Genomic DNA, 13,671 nt, shown 5'->3' with positions numbered 1-13,671 from the left:
TAAATTATCGCTGTGAATCAGACAACTGCATCTTTCTCTGATTTTTTTTTTTTTTTTTAATTTGGACAAAGTTTGCAGCAGCTAGCAAAGCTGAAAAGAGAGAAAGGGAGTGGGTGCGTCTGTGTCTGTCTGTCTGCCTGTCTGTCTGCCTGGGTTATTCTCTCTCCGATTTCCAAGATTAATGCTTCATGATTTGCTGCAGTGCAATGTAGTGTGACCCATCAACCCATCATAATTGATGTGTCAGCGTGGAAACCATCATGACTTAATGTTTCATCCAAGGGAAGAAGAACATTTTATTCTTAAGGAGAAAATCCTTACATTTCCAAGCATTTAAAATTTTTTGAAATAGCATTTTTCTGTTTCAGATAGGAAAGTGCATGCAGGAGCCACTTTGAAATACCACTATGTATGGGGGGGAGAGGGGGGAGGAATGAATTTTACATTGGAATGAGTGGGGAGATGCCATTCCTTATCAGCACAGATTTCTGGCCAGGGAAATAGTAATCCACTTAGAAGCACTGGTTAGCTGCCATGCATTGTTATATACAGCATAAGGCAATTTCGATTACATTACTAACATATTTTTCAAAGTGTGGTAACATTGCTCTTTCCTATTGTGCTATATTTATTATCATTCTTTTCCCCTAGATTCAGACTGCCTTTTGTGTATGTTATGAGTGATGGGGTGCTGCAGTTATTTTTCTGCCTACGGCTTGCATTGTTCAATAGATTTTGTTAGGGAACAACTTTGTCATTCCTCCCAACCTTCACAATCCAAGAGCTAATATTAATTACCTAGTAATAACCAGATTATTGGACAAATTGGCATTTTTATCACTGGACGGGATCAGAATTACACAAGACTGCACGTAGGAAGCAGGCTATTGGCAAAAATGACTTAACTAAGGGGATAACAGTTTGTATATTTTGATCTGGAGGGTAAGACCAACCCCCTCGTTAGCAATCAAATTGGAAATTGCTGCAGGATGGTGTGTAGGGAGAGGTGTATTATTGCAGTTAGCCATAGACTGCCTGTGTTACACATCAGAAGTAGTATCATTTTCAAAGCAACCAGAAATTCATTCTGACCATTTACTTGAAAGTCTGGATTCAGTTTAAAGGTTTGCAAAGACTATGTGTTTATAGTGTGATGCATTGTAGGATATTAGAAGTAGAGGCAAAAATAGTCTTGTGGATAAAGCACAAGATTTGGAGGCTTTGGGCAAGGTGCATTAGCTGCTGGTAATCCAGTTCCCACATATCTAAAAGTAAATAAGTAGTGCCTCATCCTAGAGATTTTGTGATATTTGAAGGAGTTTGGGGATCCCAGTATCCCCTTGTAAAAAAAATGCATTCATGTACTGTGATCATAAGCTGAAGGTACTGTTTTTCTCTTTGTTCTGAAGTCTTTCAGTCATCTCTTATAATGAATTATGCTTTTAGTTACATAATAATGTTTTCTTCACATCCCTGTGCTGTTAATTTAGCAAAAACTGGACTTTTGAATAATAACTGTCACATGTGTCAGAGGGCTGGAGCACCTCTCCTATGGGGACAGGCTGAGAGGGTTGGGGTTGTTCAGCCTGGAGAAGAGAAGGCTCCAGGAAGACCTTATAACAGCCTTCCAGTACTTAAAGGGAGCCTGCAAGAAGGCCAGAGAGGGACTTTTTACAGGGGCATGTAGTGATAGGACAAGGGGCAATGGCTTTAAACTGAAGGAGGATAGACTGAGATTAGATGTAAGGAAGAAGTTCTTCACTGTGAGGGTGGTGAGGCACTGGAACAGATTGCCCAGAGAAGTTGTGATACCCCATCCCTGGCAGTGTTCAAGGCCAGGTTGGATGGGGCTTTGAGCAACCTGGTCTAGTGGAAGGTGTCCCTGCCCATGGCAGGGGGGTTGGAACTGGATGATCTTCAAGGTCCCTTCCAACCCAAACCATTCTTTGGTTCTATGATTCTATGTGACTCAAAAATTATAGATCATTCTGTACCTTAATTTCTATCACAGTTCAAAATATGTCAGATATTTTGCTGGTATTTAGTTTCTGAAAATGTTAGATATCAAAGCCTAAAACTTTCTGTAATGGCTACTGTACAACTACTAAAGTATATGAGCTCAGAAATTCCACTGTCTTTGAATATATCCTTTGGAGTTGGGATATGCATAAGGAGAAATTAGGTTCTTTTGATTAAAATGTCAAAACATATTAAAGTATAGTTTAACTAACGAAATAGTCTATTCACACATTACCTCATGTTGAGCGCAGGAACTGCACTTGAATATTTCATGGCATTAGATTAGCTAGATGATTATTCAAATGCTGTGGCTTTCTGGAGGCATTTTGAGCCATAGAAACTTCTGTGAATACAATAAACAAACTCTGAGGGAAAATGGGACACTGACAAAAAGGGAGAAGAAAACTAATTATGAGAATGACATGTGGATCCACCAAAACCAGCTTTGTGCAATGCACCTGGAGAAAAGTAGCATTCAGGAAAAAAATCATCACTTAGGAGATGAAAGAAAGAAACGTTCTGGGTTAGATGTGATCACTGAAGGTTCCTTTGCATTCTTTTGAGAAATACAAATGCTTATTGCAGTCTTCTGGTCAACTGAAAAGGAGTAGATAGATACATTCTGGTAGATGAATATGTATTCTGTTCTGAACTCCATCAGTTTAGGATCGGTTTCCATGATTACTGGCAAGTAGTTGCCATTTTCAAGTCCACCTTCATCTGCATTTGATGGGGGGGGGGAACTTTTGCACTTACCCTTTGTTATTTGTAGTTTGGTAGCAGCTGGAGATGTTCACAAAGCAAAAGCATTATATATAAATCTTAATAGAAAATCAATAGGAAGCGCAGATGACGCAAACGTACTTAGGGAGCACAGCAGTTTTCTTTTGAAGGCTCATTTGAGGTCATTGCCTATATCATTTGAGGCAGTTTGGCTACAACCAGGTCTCTGCTGATGTTTAGCTAGGATGTTTAGCCAGCCTAGACCCAGCCAGCTTTACTGAGATTTAACAGTGGTAAACTAGGAAAAGCCACCAGAAAAATGTCAGTTGCTAAGACTTTGGTACAGTAAAGTGTTTTGTGTTCCTCAGTGATGTTAATTAGGCTCCATCAGGCATGTAAATCTAAGGACAGACAATAGTCTTTAAGCTTGGTTCAGCTGAATACAAGGAAGATGGACAGTGTGTTTTGGAAGAAGGAACTGGTATTGTACACAGTAGGGTTTTTGCTGGGTTGATTGCCCAATATGAGCAAAGTGATGTTTTTTGTTTGTTTTTATTTTATATTTGAGATCCTGGAGTTCTAGAGAAATGGATGTTTCAGTGTTTGGGGAGGACTTGTGCTGCAGGCTGAAGAACAGTGTCTGCAATTTTACGATAGTAAAGCTAAGAGGATTGGATTTATCATTTCGGCAGCTCAGTAAACGCGCAACATCTTAAACTGGGAGTGGAGGATAAACCTATTGATTTTATGTGATGCAAATGACTAGAGTTCTAATTGGGAATTGAAAGTATCAAAATAAATGCATAAATGTAAGAGAGAAACTAAATAAATAAGTCAGTAAATACTCAGTTCCCCCTCCCAGATTGGGACATTACAGTGAAAACTGATACTGTTGGCTTCTAGTTTTCTGTTCCCTTATAATTCCCTCTGTGTGTGCTTTAGTAATGATGTGTGTCAGGATTTGTTTATTTTGGATCACTGTGTCTCTGCATTTCATTTGTATCTGGCTGTTTTCTTTCTTTACTTAAACTTGAGCTTGATTTGCCTTTGTACTATTTGCTGACTAGGGAGGGAGGGAGAGCATTATTTAAACTTCAAGTAACAAAAGATAAAAGATAGTGCTGATTCTTTTAGCCTCAAACCCTTTCTAAAAAGTTACTGGAGTGTTTTTTGTAGCTAGCACTTCACTGTTGTGACATTCAAAGTAGAACATAAGAAAACTGCCAAAAGATTTTAAAGAATCCATTAATACATGTAGTCAGGAGGCTTCCGTTTAGAAAAGCTACATTATTCAGAGTGAAAAACTAATTAATTAGAATGCCCCTAGGAAACTGAATCTGCTTACATATATTAGTGAAAAAGTTAATTAATCACTGCAGAATGAGATCTGCGTCAAGACATATGTATAAGTACTAGAAAATGGTTCCCTGGGCCACAGTGTGGATTTTTTTGCCTTTCTTTTTTTGAGACTATTTCCTTGATGGTATTTTAGTGTTTACATCTCATTATTTCTGTTACACTTTATAATACAACTTCTACCTTTGTCTTCTATCAACAAAGTGTATAGCCAGTCCTAAGAAACAAAAAAAAAAAAAAGAAAGGTAGCGCTAATGAAAAAGGCATGCAGATAAACTGTTACACATGTTTGCTGCTAATTGCACAGGTTTCTTGGTCATTCAAATTGATCCTTTTCTAGTGGAGTAAAGTGGGGTGAAAGGGATCCCAAGGACTTTTTTTTTATGCATACTCCCCAAATTCCTATGTATGATTTAAAAGCCATTCCATCAACAACAAAGCAACAGTGATTTTAAAATCGCTCCAAGCTAGCATTACTGCCAGCCATAAAAGCCACCAGCTGATTTTAATTAGATTTTACCCTTCCTTTTTTCTTAGCAATGGGATACCCGTACCTTGAATGTATTGCTTCATAGTTGGTCGGGACAGTTAATCATTTCCTTTTACAAAAGGACTAATATGCAGGAAAGCACTGATTAATATCACAAAGCTAAATAAGAATATTTAAGACCAGTTTTATTAATGGTTTACAACATTAAACTCACTATGACAAGATTACAGCCTTTTATAAAGGGGAGTTAAGCTATTTTATGCTGGTGTTGAACCGAATAGAGAGAATTTAATGTCAATCAGCAGGGGTCTACCTTCTTTGAAGTCACATTAAGACTCAAGTCAATGGACAGTCTCATTGCCTTGAATTGTATACAGATATGGCCTGTAGTGCACATCGACATACTGTGTAACCCTCTTTAGCAGAAATGTGTGTTTATATCACAAAACAGATTAAACAAGGTTTAACCAAGTCCTCTGATGATTATTCCAGACTGTCATAGAAATCAGTGGGAAAATTAGGATCTGCTTGGTTTTGTGATCGAAAAAGGTGATTTTCTATCAACAGAAAATATCTGTGTTTGATATACCAGTTTTGTGCTCTGTTTAATTAGAGGGCCTTTTATAATTATAATGCCTATCTGACTAATTTTCCAGAAATCTTACTCATTACAATGTGATTTTTTGACACAGTTACTGCTAGGACAAATGGCGATGCTTAACAAGAAAGATTTGCTCAGCCTGTCTCAACTGACTTAGTTTTCATATTAAATAGAAACCAGTCTATCTTGTCATTGGTAGCTAATGAAGAAGACATAGATTACAGCCTGTGACCTCTTTTCTGCTTTTTGATGTAGAAAGAAGGTATGAAATATGCATTAGACTTTTTTGCTTGGTTTTAAGCTCAGTTTCAAGTTCAGATCTTCTCTGCCTTATTTTTTTGCTAAGAAGGTCCCTGGGAACTGACAGAATTGTGACACCAGAAGCAACAACAGTGACATCTAGTCACTCGACAGCAGAGGCAACTCAAATAATTCAGCCTTGGATTTTTTTTTTGAATAGTTATTTACTCAAACATTCAGCACAAGTACTAGAGAGGAAGGTTTAAGAACCTGGTCTTTCCACTGAGCTTGGACAGGTCCCCTGACACATGTCAGGACCCTGAATAAGTTGTAAGCAAAAGTACACTAGGACGCTTGACATTCTTGATCCTGTTACAAGAAAGAATAAGCATTCCCTTAGTATTTTTATACCACTTTTATACATGAGAAACATGGAAAGTAGTTCTCAGATTTCATTTCTGCGTGGGAAAGCACAGCAGAAAACTTAACATGGTGGTGAAAGCACTAGTAGCATGTTAGCTGGAATTATAGTTCACCCAGTGGAGAAGCGTGATGCTTTTTTCTATGTCCTCACTCAGTTTGTGTAGCACATAAGTTTGCTGTGACTATAGTGTTCTATCCTAAATTATTAAATGTGCAGCTATGTTTTTACAGACCAAGGTTGTGTTAGACACTGTGCCCAGAAGACTGGGTAGTTGGCTTTACTTGTTTTGGCTGGGGTAGAATTAATTTTCTTCATCGCAGCTGGTATGGTGCTATGTTTCGGTTTTGTGACCAAAACAGTGTTGATACCACAGGGATGTTTTAGCTATTGCGGAGCAGGGCTTACCCAGAGGCAAGGCTTTTTCTGCCTCTCCCCCCACCCCACCAGCGAGGAGGCTGGGGGGGCACAAGGAGCTGGAGGGGACACAGCCGGGACAGCTGACCCCGACTGACCCAAGGGATATTCCAGACCATAGGGTGTCGTGCTCAGCATATAGAGCTGGAGGAAGAAGGATGAAGGGGGGACATTTGGAGTAATGGCGTTTGTCTTCCCAAGTAACTGTTACACGTGATGGAGCCCGGCTTTCCTGGAGATGGCTGAACACCTGCCATTAATTCCTTATTTTGCTCTGCTTACACAAGCAGCTTTTGCTTTACCTATTAAACTGACTTTATCTCAACCCATGAGTTTCTGCACTTTTACCTTTCCGATTGTCTCCCCCTTCCCGCTGTGGGGGGAATGAGCTAGCAGCTGTGTGGGGCTTAGCTGCCTACCAGGGTTAATCCACAACAATGGCTTAAAAGATTTTACTATCTGGTCTGACAGGGGGTTGAGATTGGGCTCAGAGAAAGGCGACTGAAAGTGGTTTCTTCGTGGAGCAGGCAGGGGACTACACCATTTCAGATGAAAGAGTAAATAACTGTTGGAAACATTAACAGCTGTGCCCACCTCGATTATTGTGCCCTTCTGCATGTGACATGTCCTTCCTTCCTTCCTGAGGATGATGTGGACCAAAACTTTCCCTCTCCCAACCTGCTTTTGTCACCAGGCAATGTAATGATGAGGAAGAGCAACATTGCCAGGTTCAAGTGTCAGTGTTACGGCATGATAAAAAGCTGTTCTCTTTCGTCTCCTGCACTCCTTTCACCAGCTTTCAGTCTCAGATACATTTGATCTAATTGTACTGCTTATCTTCCAACTGCTCCTCAAATGACCTCTTGTTAGGACTATTTAATACTAATGTGTCTTCCTGTGTCATGTAAACTTTTTTAAAAACTAGAATTTTAATGAGCAGAGGAACGGCGCAGCTGTATGATAAAGCTTTCATTAGAGGATTCCTTAATAGAACCCACTTCCAGTCCTTGATTGCATAATCAACAGCTAATGAAATTGTCTTGGTAACAAGAGCTACGGTGTATTACATCCTCTCCGGAGACTAAGTGGAAAGACAATTGTACCAGCCTGAGAGGACTATTGATTGTTCACAGTTTGAATTTGATTGCCCTTACGGGGAACTAAACAAGAGATCATCTTCAGCTCTGCTAAATGGATTTTGTTTCCACTGAAAGTTATTGGTTCACTTTCATACAAGGCGTTCGGGGGGCAATAAACACGGGGAGCATAATCTCATTACAGATTTCCTGAGTCTGTCAGTTTGAAAGCACCGACCACTGTAAAACAAATGACAACTGCTTAATTCAGGTCCTCTGTGATGTGTCTGTGTGTTTAAATGAGGTGGGAGCTCTGAAGGGACGCCCCAGCCTGTTGCGTGTTGCTTGTCTCGTTGCAGGAGGGAATCCCAAAGGGAAGTTTGCTCTGGGACTGGTTCAGAATGAGTGGAAGGTTTATGTTAAAAGGCCTCTAGATCGGGAAGAGCAAGACATTTATTATCTGAACATCACCGCCACGGATGGCCTCTTTGTGACCCAAGCTGCCGTGGAAGTGACCGTCACTGATGTTAATGATAATAATCCAGTTTGTGAACAGGTGAGTTAGCAACACCCGCGGCAATCGACTGTTGTGTTGAAAGTGATGGTTTCCCTAAGGGTGTCCCTGCTATTTACAGGTATTCACAGGCAATGCCCTTTTTCATCTTTAAGGTCTTAGTTGAAGAATCTGGAGTGATCTGGGAGGCAAGCAGGATAAAGAAGTCCTGTGAAGCCAAGATTGAAGGATAATGGTCTAGTAAATGTGGCAAAGGAGTCTTGTCCACAGTTGCCTTAGTTGGCTTTAGAAAAAAATGAAGCATTGTGAGGTGGCACTGGGCAGCTACTCCCCCCTTGCAGAAAAAATGTGCTTTCCCTTCACAACCAATGTGGAAATGCCTTCAATCTAGTTTAACTCCAGACTTCCTGAACCTGGCAGATGCCAGAGACCCAGTGGAAAAGGCAGAAGAACGTAGCTTGCTCTCATGTTGTTGGGCATGCACGCAGTGTAGCCTGACCACAGCTTTCACCGTGCTAGCTGTCTCTTATTCTGTGGAACGGCAATGTGGGGAACCGATATTACTGCAATAGAAAGGTCTGTGTGAAAGAAAAGACACGATGAAATGCAGAGTTCCTTAGTGGTACCGCTCACAGAATCTTATATGTGTATATGTGTATATGTATATACTCATATAATTCCCACCATTACATTATCACTGATGGACCACTGTCATTGCAAGCACCACTCTGGGGAATCACAGTCTGTATTTCCCTCAAACACTGCTGGATGAGGCGATAAAAACAGTTGTCTTCGTTAGCACACTCATCAAAGTTTCCATTTCATGGGTGTTGACGAAACAAACTGAAGATAGAAAATGAGACCGCATTTAACATCTAAGACAAGCCCTATTAACAGTCATAATTTGGCATTGTTTTTGTGACACCTCAAAGCTTAACAGTGATTTGAATTTCTAGGAATGTGTTACGTGAAGGAAAATTGTTTCCTGTATAGAAAGATGCACTACAGAGAGTTTAAAAAAAGAGTTGTGCAGAGACTATAAAATACTGTTACAGCATAGCTTACATTTCTGTTTTTTTCTCTAGGTTGCGTACACAGCACTGTTTCCTGAAGACATTCCATCAAACAAAGTCATTCTTAAAATCAGCGCTAAAGATGCTGACATTGGGTCCAATGGCGAAATTCGCTATTCTCTCTATGGTGCTGGGAACAATAAATTTTTCTTAGATCCAGAAAATGGTAAGATGACAACTGAATGTTTCTGAACAGCCTTCTTAATCCCTCGACATCAGTGGGTGCTAGTTTTCTTAACTTGAGTTAACTTCGTTATCAGCCAGTTCCTCATCCACCGAGCAGTCCACCCCTCAAATCCATATCTCTCCAATTTAGAGAGAAGGATGTTGTGGGGGACCGTGTCAAAGGCCTTGCAGAAGTCCAGATAGGTGACATCCATAGCTCTTCCCTTGTCCACTGATGCAGTCACTCCATCACAGAAGGCCACTAGGTTGGGCAGGCAAGACTTGCCCTTTGGGAAGCCATGCTGGCTGTCTCGAATCACCTCCATGTGTTGTCCTGGAGTCTTTTTGGTACAGAAGGGGGGAAGATGCCAACATGGTCCTCCTTCACCTTTGGACCTCGCTTCTTCTGCCTTGGTCTAGATATATTGGTATGTAGATCCTGTAAAAAAGACATTCCTTTTATACGCAGATTTTGGGGGAGAAAGGATATCAGCAATGAATTTGTGGGCACAGTGGAATGCTACAGAGGTCTTGTACATTTGGCAGTTGGTCTGGAAAAAGATACTGATCTTGCTAAGATCTAGATTTTATGGTTGTTATGAAGTAAAGCTAACTATAATCATTTTCCCATGAATAAAAATCCCACCGTTCTGTTATTCTTAGGAATTTGGTTTCCATAATGATAGACTTAAGTCCTTCCCTGTGCAATGCCTCCTCCGGCTGACTAGCAGGAGACAGAGCCCACTATTGCCGTAGCGTTACTGATGGAAGAGGAGGTGTTCAGAGATCTATGCAGTGTGTGGAAGGGAAAGGATTGCCCTCTTCAAGAACAAGTTTTTTATTTAACTGCAAATTACACCCTTTACAAAATTAACCCCAAACTTACCTTCTGACTAGTAGTGATGTGGCAATGTTTGGTGGTTGTTTATCTGTGCAGTAGGAAATGGATCATGGGTAAAGCTCTCACAGTCTGAATAAGCTGGCTTTTTGTTGCTGTTAATGTTTATTGTGATACCCGTCTCTGTATGAGAATAAGAAGTTTGTTTCAGACTAGATGCCAGAGGTATCTACGAGAATTCAGAGCTGGTTGGAGATTGCTTTGTGGGGAGAACGTGGGTGTTGATGTTATTTTTGAACAGTAGCGTTAGAAAATTTAACGTTCACTACAGCTACTGTCATCAGATTCAGGATGTGTTTCTCTGTCTAAGAGTCTATAAAACTTGAGATAACAGAAAGACAGGCTTGGAAGAACACGGTGGTGTTCATATGGGTGACGTTGTAGGCTGTTGATGGCCACCATGAGTGGCTTGTCCTCCCTGCACTCATACTGGCAGCTCACATTGTTGGGTGAAGAAGAGTGAGAAGTGACACTGCTGTGAGTTTTTAAGCCGTTCATTGGAATAAGCAAGGTTGATTTTTTTTTCTCTTTCCTATTCCTGTGAAATACTTGTTTTTGAGATACTTAACACTGTCTAGAATTAGTGATGTTGCTACAGTAATAATGATGGCTGCTGCTTTTAATCAATTTTAGGTGAGCTGAAATCCTTGGCCCCTCTCGACCGAGAGAAAATCCCTGCGTACAACTTGGTTGCCCGAGCCACAGATGGTGGTGGCAGGTTTTGCCAATCAGAAATCCATCTTATTTTAGAAGATGTTAATGATAATCCACCACTGTTTTCATCTGATCACTACACCGCGTGTGTCTATGAGAATACAGCCACTAAAGCTTTGTTAACAAGAGTCCAAGCCACTGATCCTGATGTCGGTAAGTGAGTAATGCTGCGAACAATAATTATTGTTCAGGAAAACTCTGTGGATTGGTGGAATTGCAATACAGATTAATTTGTCTATTGCTGCCTTTCTTCATTCTTTCCTCTTTTTGCTTCTGCATCCCCCCCATTTTTCTCTCTTTTGTTTCTTTACAGCGAAATGCTGGTGGCTGAGCTTGACATAATGGTGTTAGAAACAGAAAAGCATTGCAGCAGCCACAGAAGCATGTATTCTTTTATTGCCTTGATCACCAATAGCTATGTTTAGGGATAAATGATAATTTGGGGGGTAAATTTCAACTTCCTTCCTCCAATGGTCTCACCTCTTTTTGAGCCATGATTTTGAATACCCATGCCTCTATTTATGCAAATAATATACTTGCATGTCATAGGTACCTATACCTGATTAATCACAGCTTTTCTAGAGTTTTATACTGCCATAACTCCCATTTGTTCCAGCTGGTTACCTTAGCATAAAACTATTGTTGTACACTGTGAATGTACATTATAAATGTTCTGGTTATTTAAGTTTGCATTCTTTTAAAGTGTAATAGTTTATTATATGAGAACCTTAATGTTGAAATCTGGGCTCAATTATAAATATTTAAAGGGGTTTTTTTTGCATAACACAGTGGTGAAACCTACCAAATATCAGATATTTTTTTTTTAGCTCATTCACTTCAGTTGGAATAAATAAACCCCACAGTTTATTTTTATTTCCTGTGGTTCTGGAGATGTTTTGTAAAAACTGTGGCCTGAGTAGCTTCACATAAAAAGCAGACCTTTTATTGAATGAAAAAATATTTCATGTTAAAATCTTTTTTTTTTTTTAAGTACAGTGCATGCTGGAAGTCTCAGTTGTTACTAAGGCTGATAATGTAAATATACAGGATTCAGTAAAGGAGCAGCAAGCCTTCATTAAAGTATCTATGAAAATCTGCATTATATGCCTTGGTTGAAAAATCACAATTAAAATTATGATACTGTCCTGCGGTGAAAAGCCAATTACTGGTAGTAAACTACTGAACAATCTGAAGACTCAGTGTTGTTGTTTTCCACTGTTGTCTTAATTACCATTTTTCTCGCAGGTGAGATGACATTCAAGGAAAGAGGGAGACAGAAAGAATTAGAATAAAAAGTTGTCAATAAAAGTTCTTGCTAGCACCAACTTTACATAATAAGATTGTTAGCAATTAAAAAAAAAAAACAAAAACCAAAAAACATGATCTAATTGCTACATCTTCCTTCTGAAACTAGATAAGTTAAAGGGAGAGATGCATGTGATGAATGAGAAGGTGCTATGTATTTCTTTAATGATTAGATCTGAAAATCAAACAAGACATTGTATCATATGAAAGTGACTTTGGTCTCTAAAATTGGATTTTATATTAATTACTGTTCTATTAGTCCCTACTAAAATCACTGATTCCCTATTGCTGCATAATAAATGAGTTCAGGTAGTGTAATGTTCCCATCACAGAGAAAAATGTATTATTGATATTCCTGATGGGCTATGATATTCCTGTAAGGTTTTGTGGAGTGTTACCCTGAAAACATCAGTGGAGCCAGTAATCATCATACAAATAAATTTTTAACATTCAGGAATCATCTTACGATCAGTCTTAGAATTAGCGCAGTCTTCCGCTTTGGGTTTTGAAGAGCCACGTACTGTAAGGATAGGAGTATCAATATGGAAGCCATTGAGATAAAACTTGAGAGAAGTCAATTTGCGGTCTGCACCTAAACACAATTTAACATCAAACTGAAGGTATTGTGGTCAGACACTGTTGGATAATTAAGACAATTTCCAGTTAACAGGAAAATAGTGTTATATCTGCCTTGTGCCTCTGATATGTTTTGAAGTTCCTGAACTCATAATATCCTGGGAAATTTCAGGACTGGAACGTAAATTGTTGTTTAATATATTTGTAATTTGGATACATGCTTAGAAACTAGCTGTACCAGCTGGACACACTGAAGGAGAGATGTGATTCTTCTTCACAATATTCAACAGAAGAAAATGGGTTTAACTGTTTAACTCTAGTAGCACGCAAGTTCATTTTACATAACCTCTCCATGTAGCTAGGTATCTTAAATTAAATGATCGCTTGAAGGAGAGAGAATATACATAAGTCCTTTTGTTAAGACTTATTAGTAACATTAATATAAAACATTTTTTTCTTCCATCCTGCTTCCATCGGAAATTCTTAATATTTCCACAAGATAACATTTCCTACTAACTGACCACCATCAGGTTTGGAAATGCGCAAGCTAAGAAATGAAAGAGAAATGCTGGTTTTACAGGGTTTTAGAGAAGTTCACAGGGAGCAGTGCATTTTCCACCTCCCACTGTCTTCAAATCAAAGTGCCAAATTACTCCATTCTGTTCAAATTAAGGCACGAGAAGAATTGGAGTGAATGCTGAGGTGTAATTATCTGAGCAAACCCATCAGACAACTACAATATCAGCCCGTTTCAAAGGAATTAGGGTCATGCTAGAGCAGCAACACTGAGAAAACCTACATGGGACTTTGTGGCAAGCATGACATTAAAAAATTGATAAACTTCAAAATAAAGCTGGAGCCCAAACCTGAGCTGCAGGTGCATACTCATTTCCAGCCCTGCTCCTGTTTTCTGCATGCATACAGTGTTGCAGCCTTGCTCGCAGAATTAAAGAATGAATGACAGCATGGTCCAAGCTCAGCAGTGCTTTAAGTGATGGTTAATTCCTGCCTCACTTGCAGCTACTTTGCCTTGTGAATGACCTCCATGCTCAGGCCTGTTTCTGTGATGATTGATGGTGTAGT

General features: G+C 39.5%; 1 protein-coding gene across 7 annotated transcripts in view; it reads left to right on the top strand.

Annotated features, from left to right (window-relative positions):
• FAT3 (FAT atypical cadherin 3) overlaps positions 1–13,671 on the top strand; it is a 427,681-nt gene that overhangs the window by 346,884 nt on the left and 67,126 nt on the right. For all 7 annotated transcript variants that reach the window (XM_069808410.1, XM_069808407.1, XM_069808409.1 and 4 more), the window contains 3 exons: positions 7,703–7,899; positions 8,943–9,096; positions 10,627–10,860. In XM_069808410.1, the coding sequence (XP_069664511.1) occupies positions 7,703–7,899; positions 8,943–9,096; positions 10,627–10,860 (585 nt within the window). The remainder of the gene's footprint in view (positions 1–7,702; positions 7,900–8,942; positions 9,097–10,626; positions 10,861–13,671) is intronic.

Source organism: Haliaeetus albicilla, chromosome 20, assembly GCF_947461875.1.
Source record: "Haliaeetus albicilla chromosome 20, bHalAlb1.1, whole genome shotgun sequence".
Classification (NCBI taxonomy): Eukaryota; Metazoa; Chordata; class Aves; order Accipitriformes; family Accipitridae; genus Haliaeetus; species Haliaeetus albicilla.
Note: the sequence above shows the minus strand (reverse complement) of the source record. Positions and strands in the feature narration are given on the sequence as shown.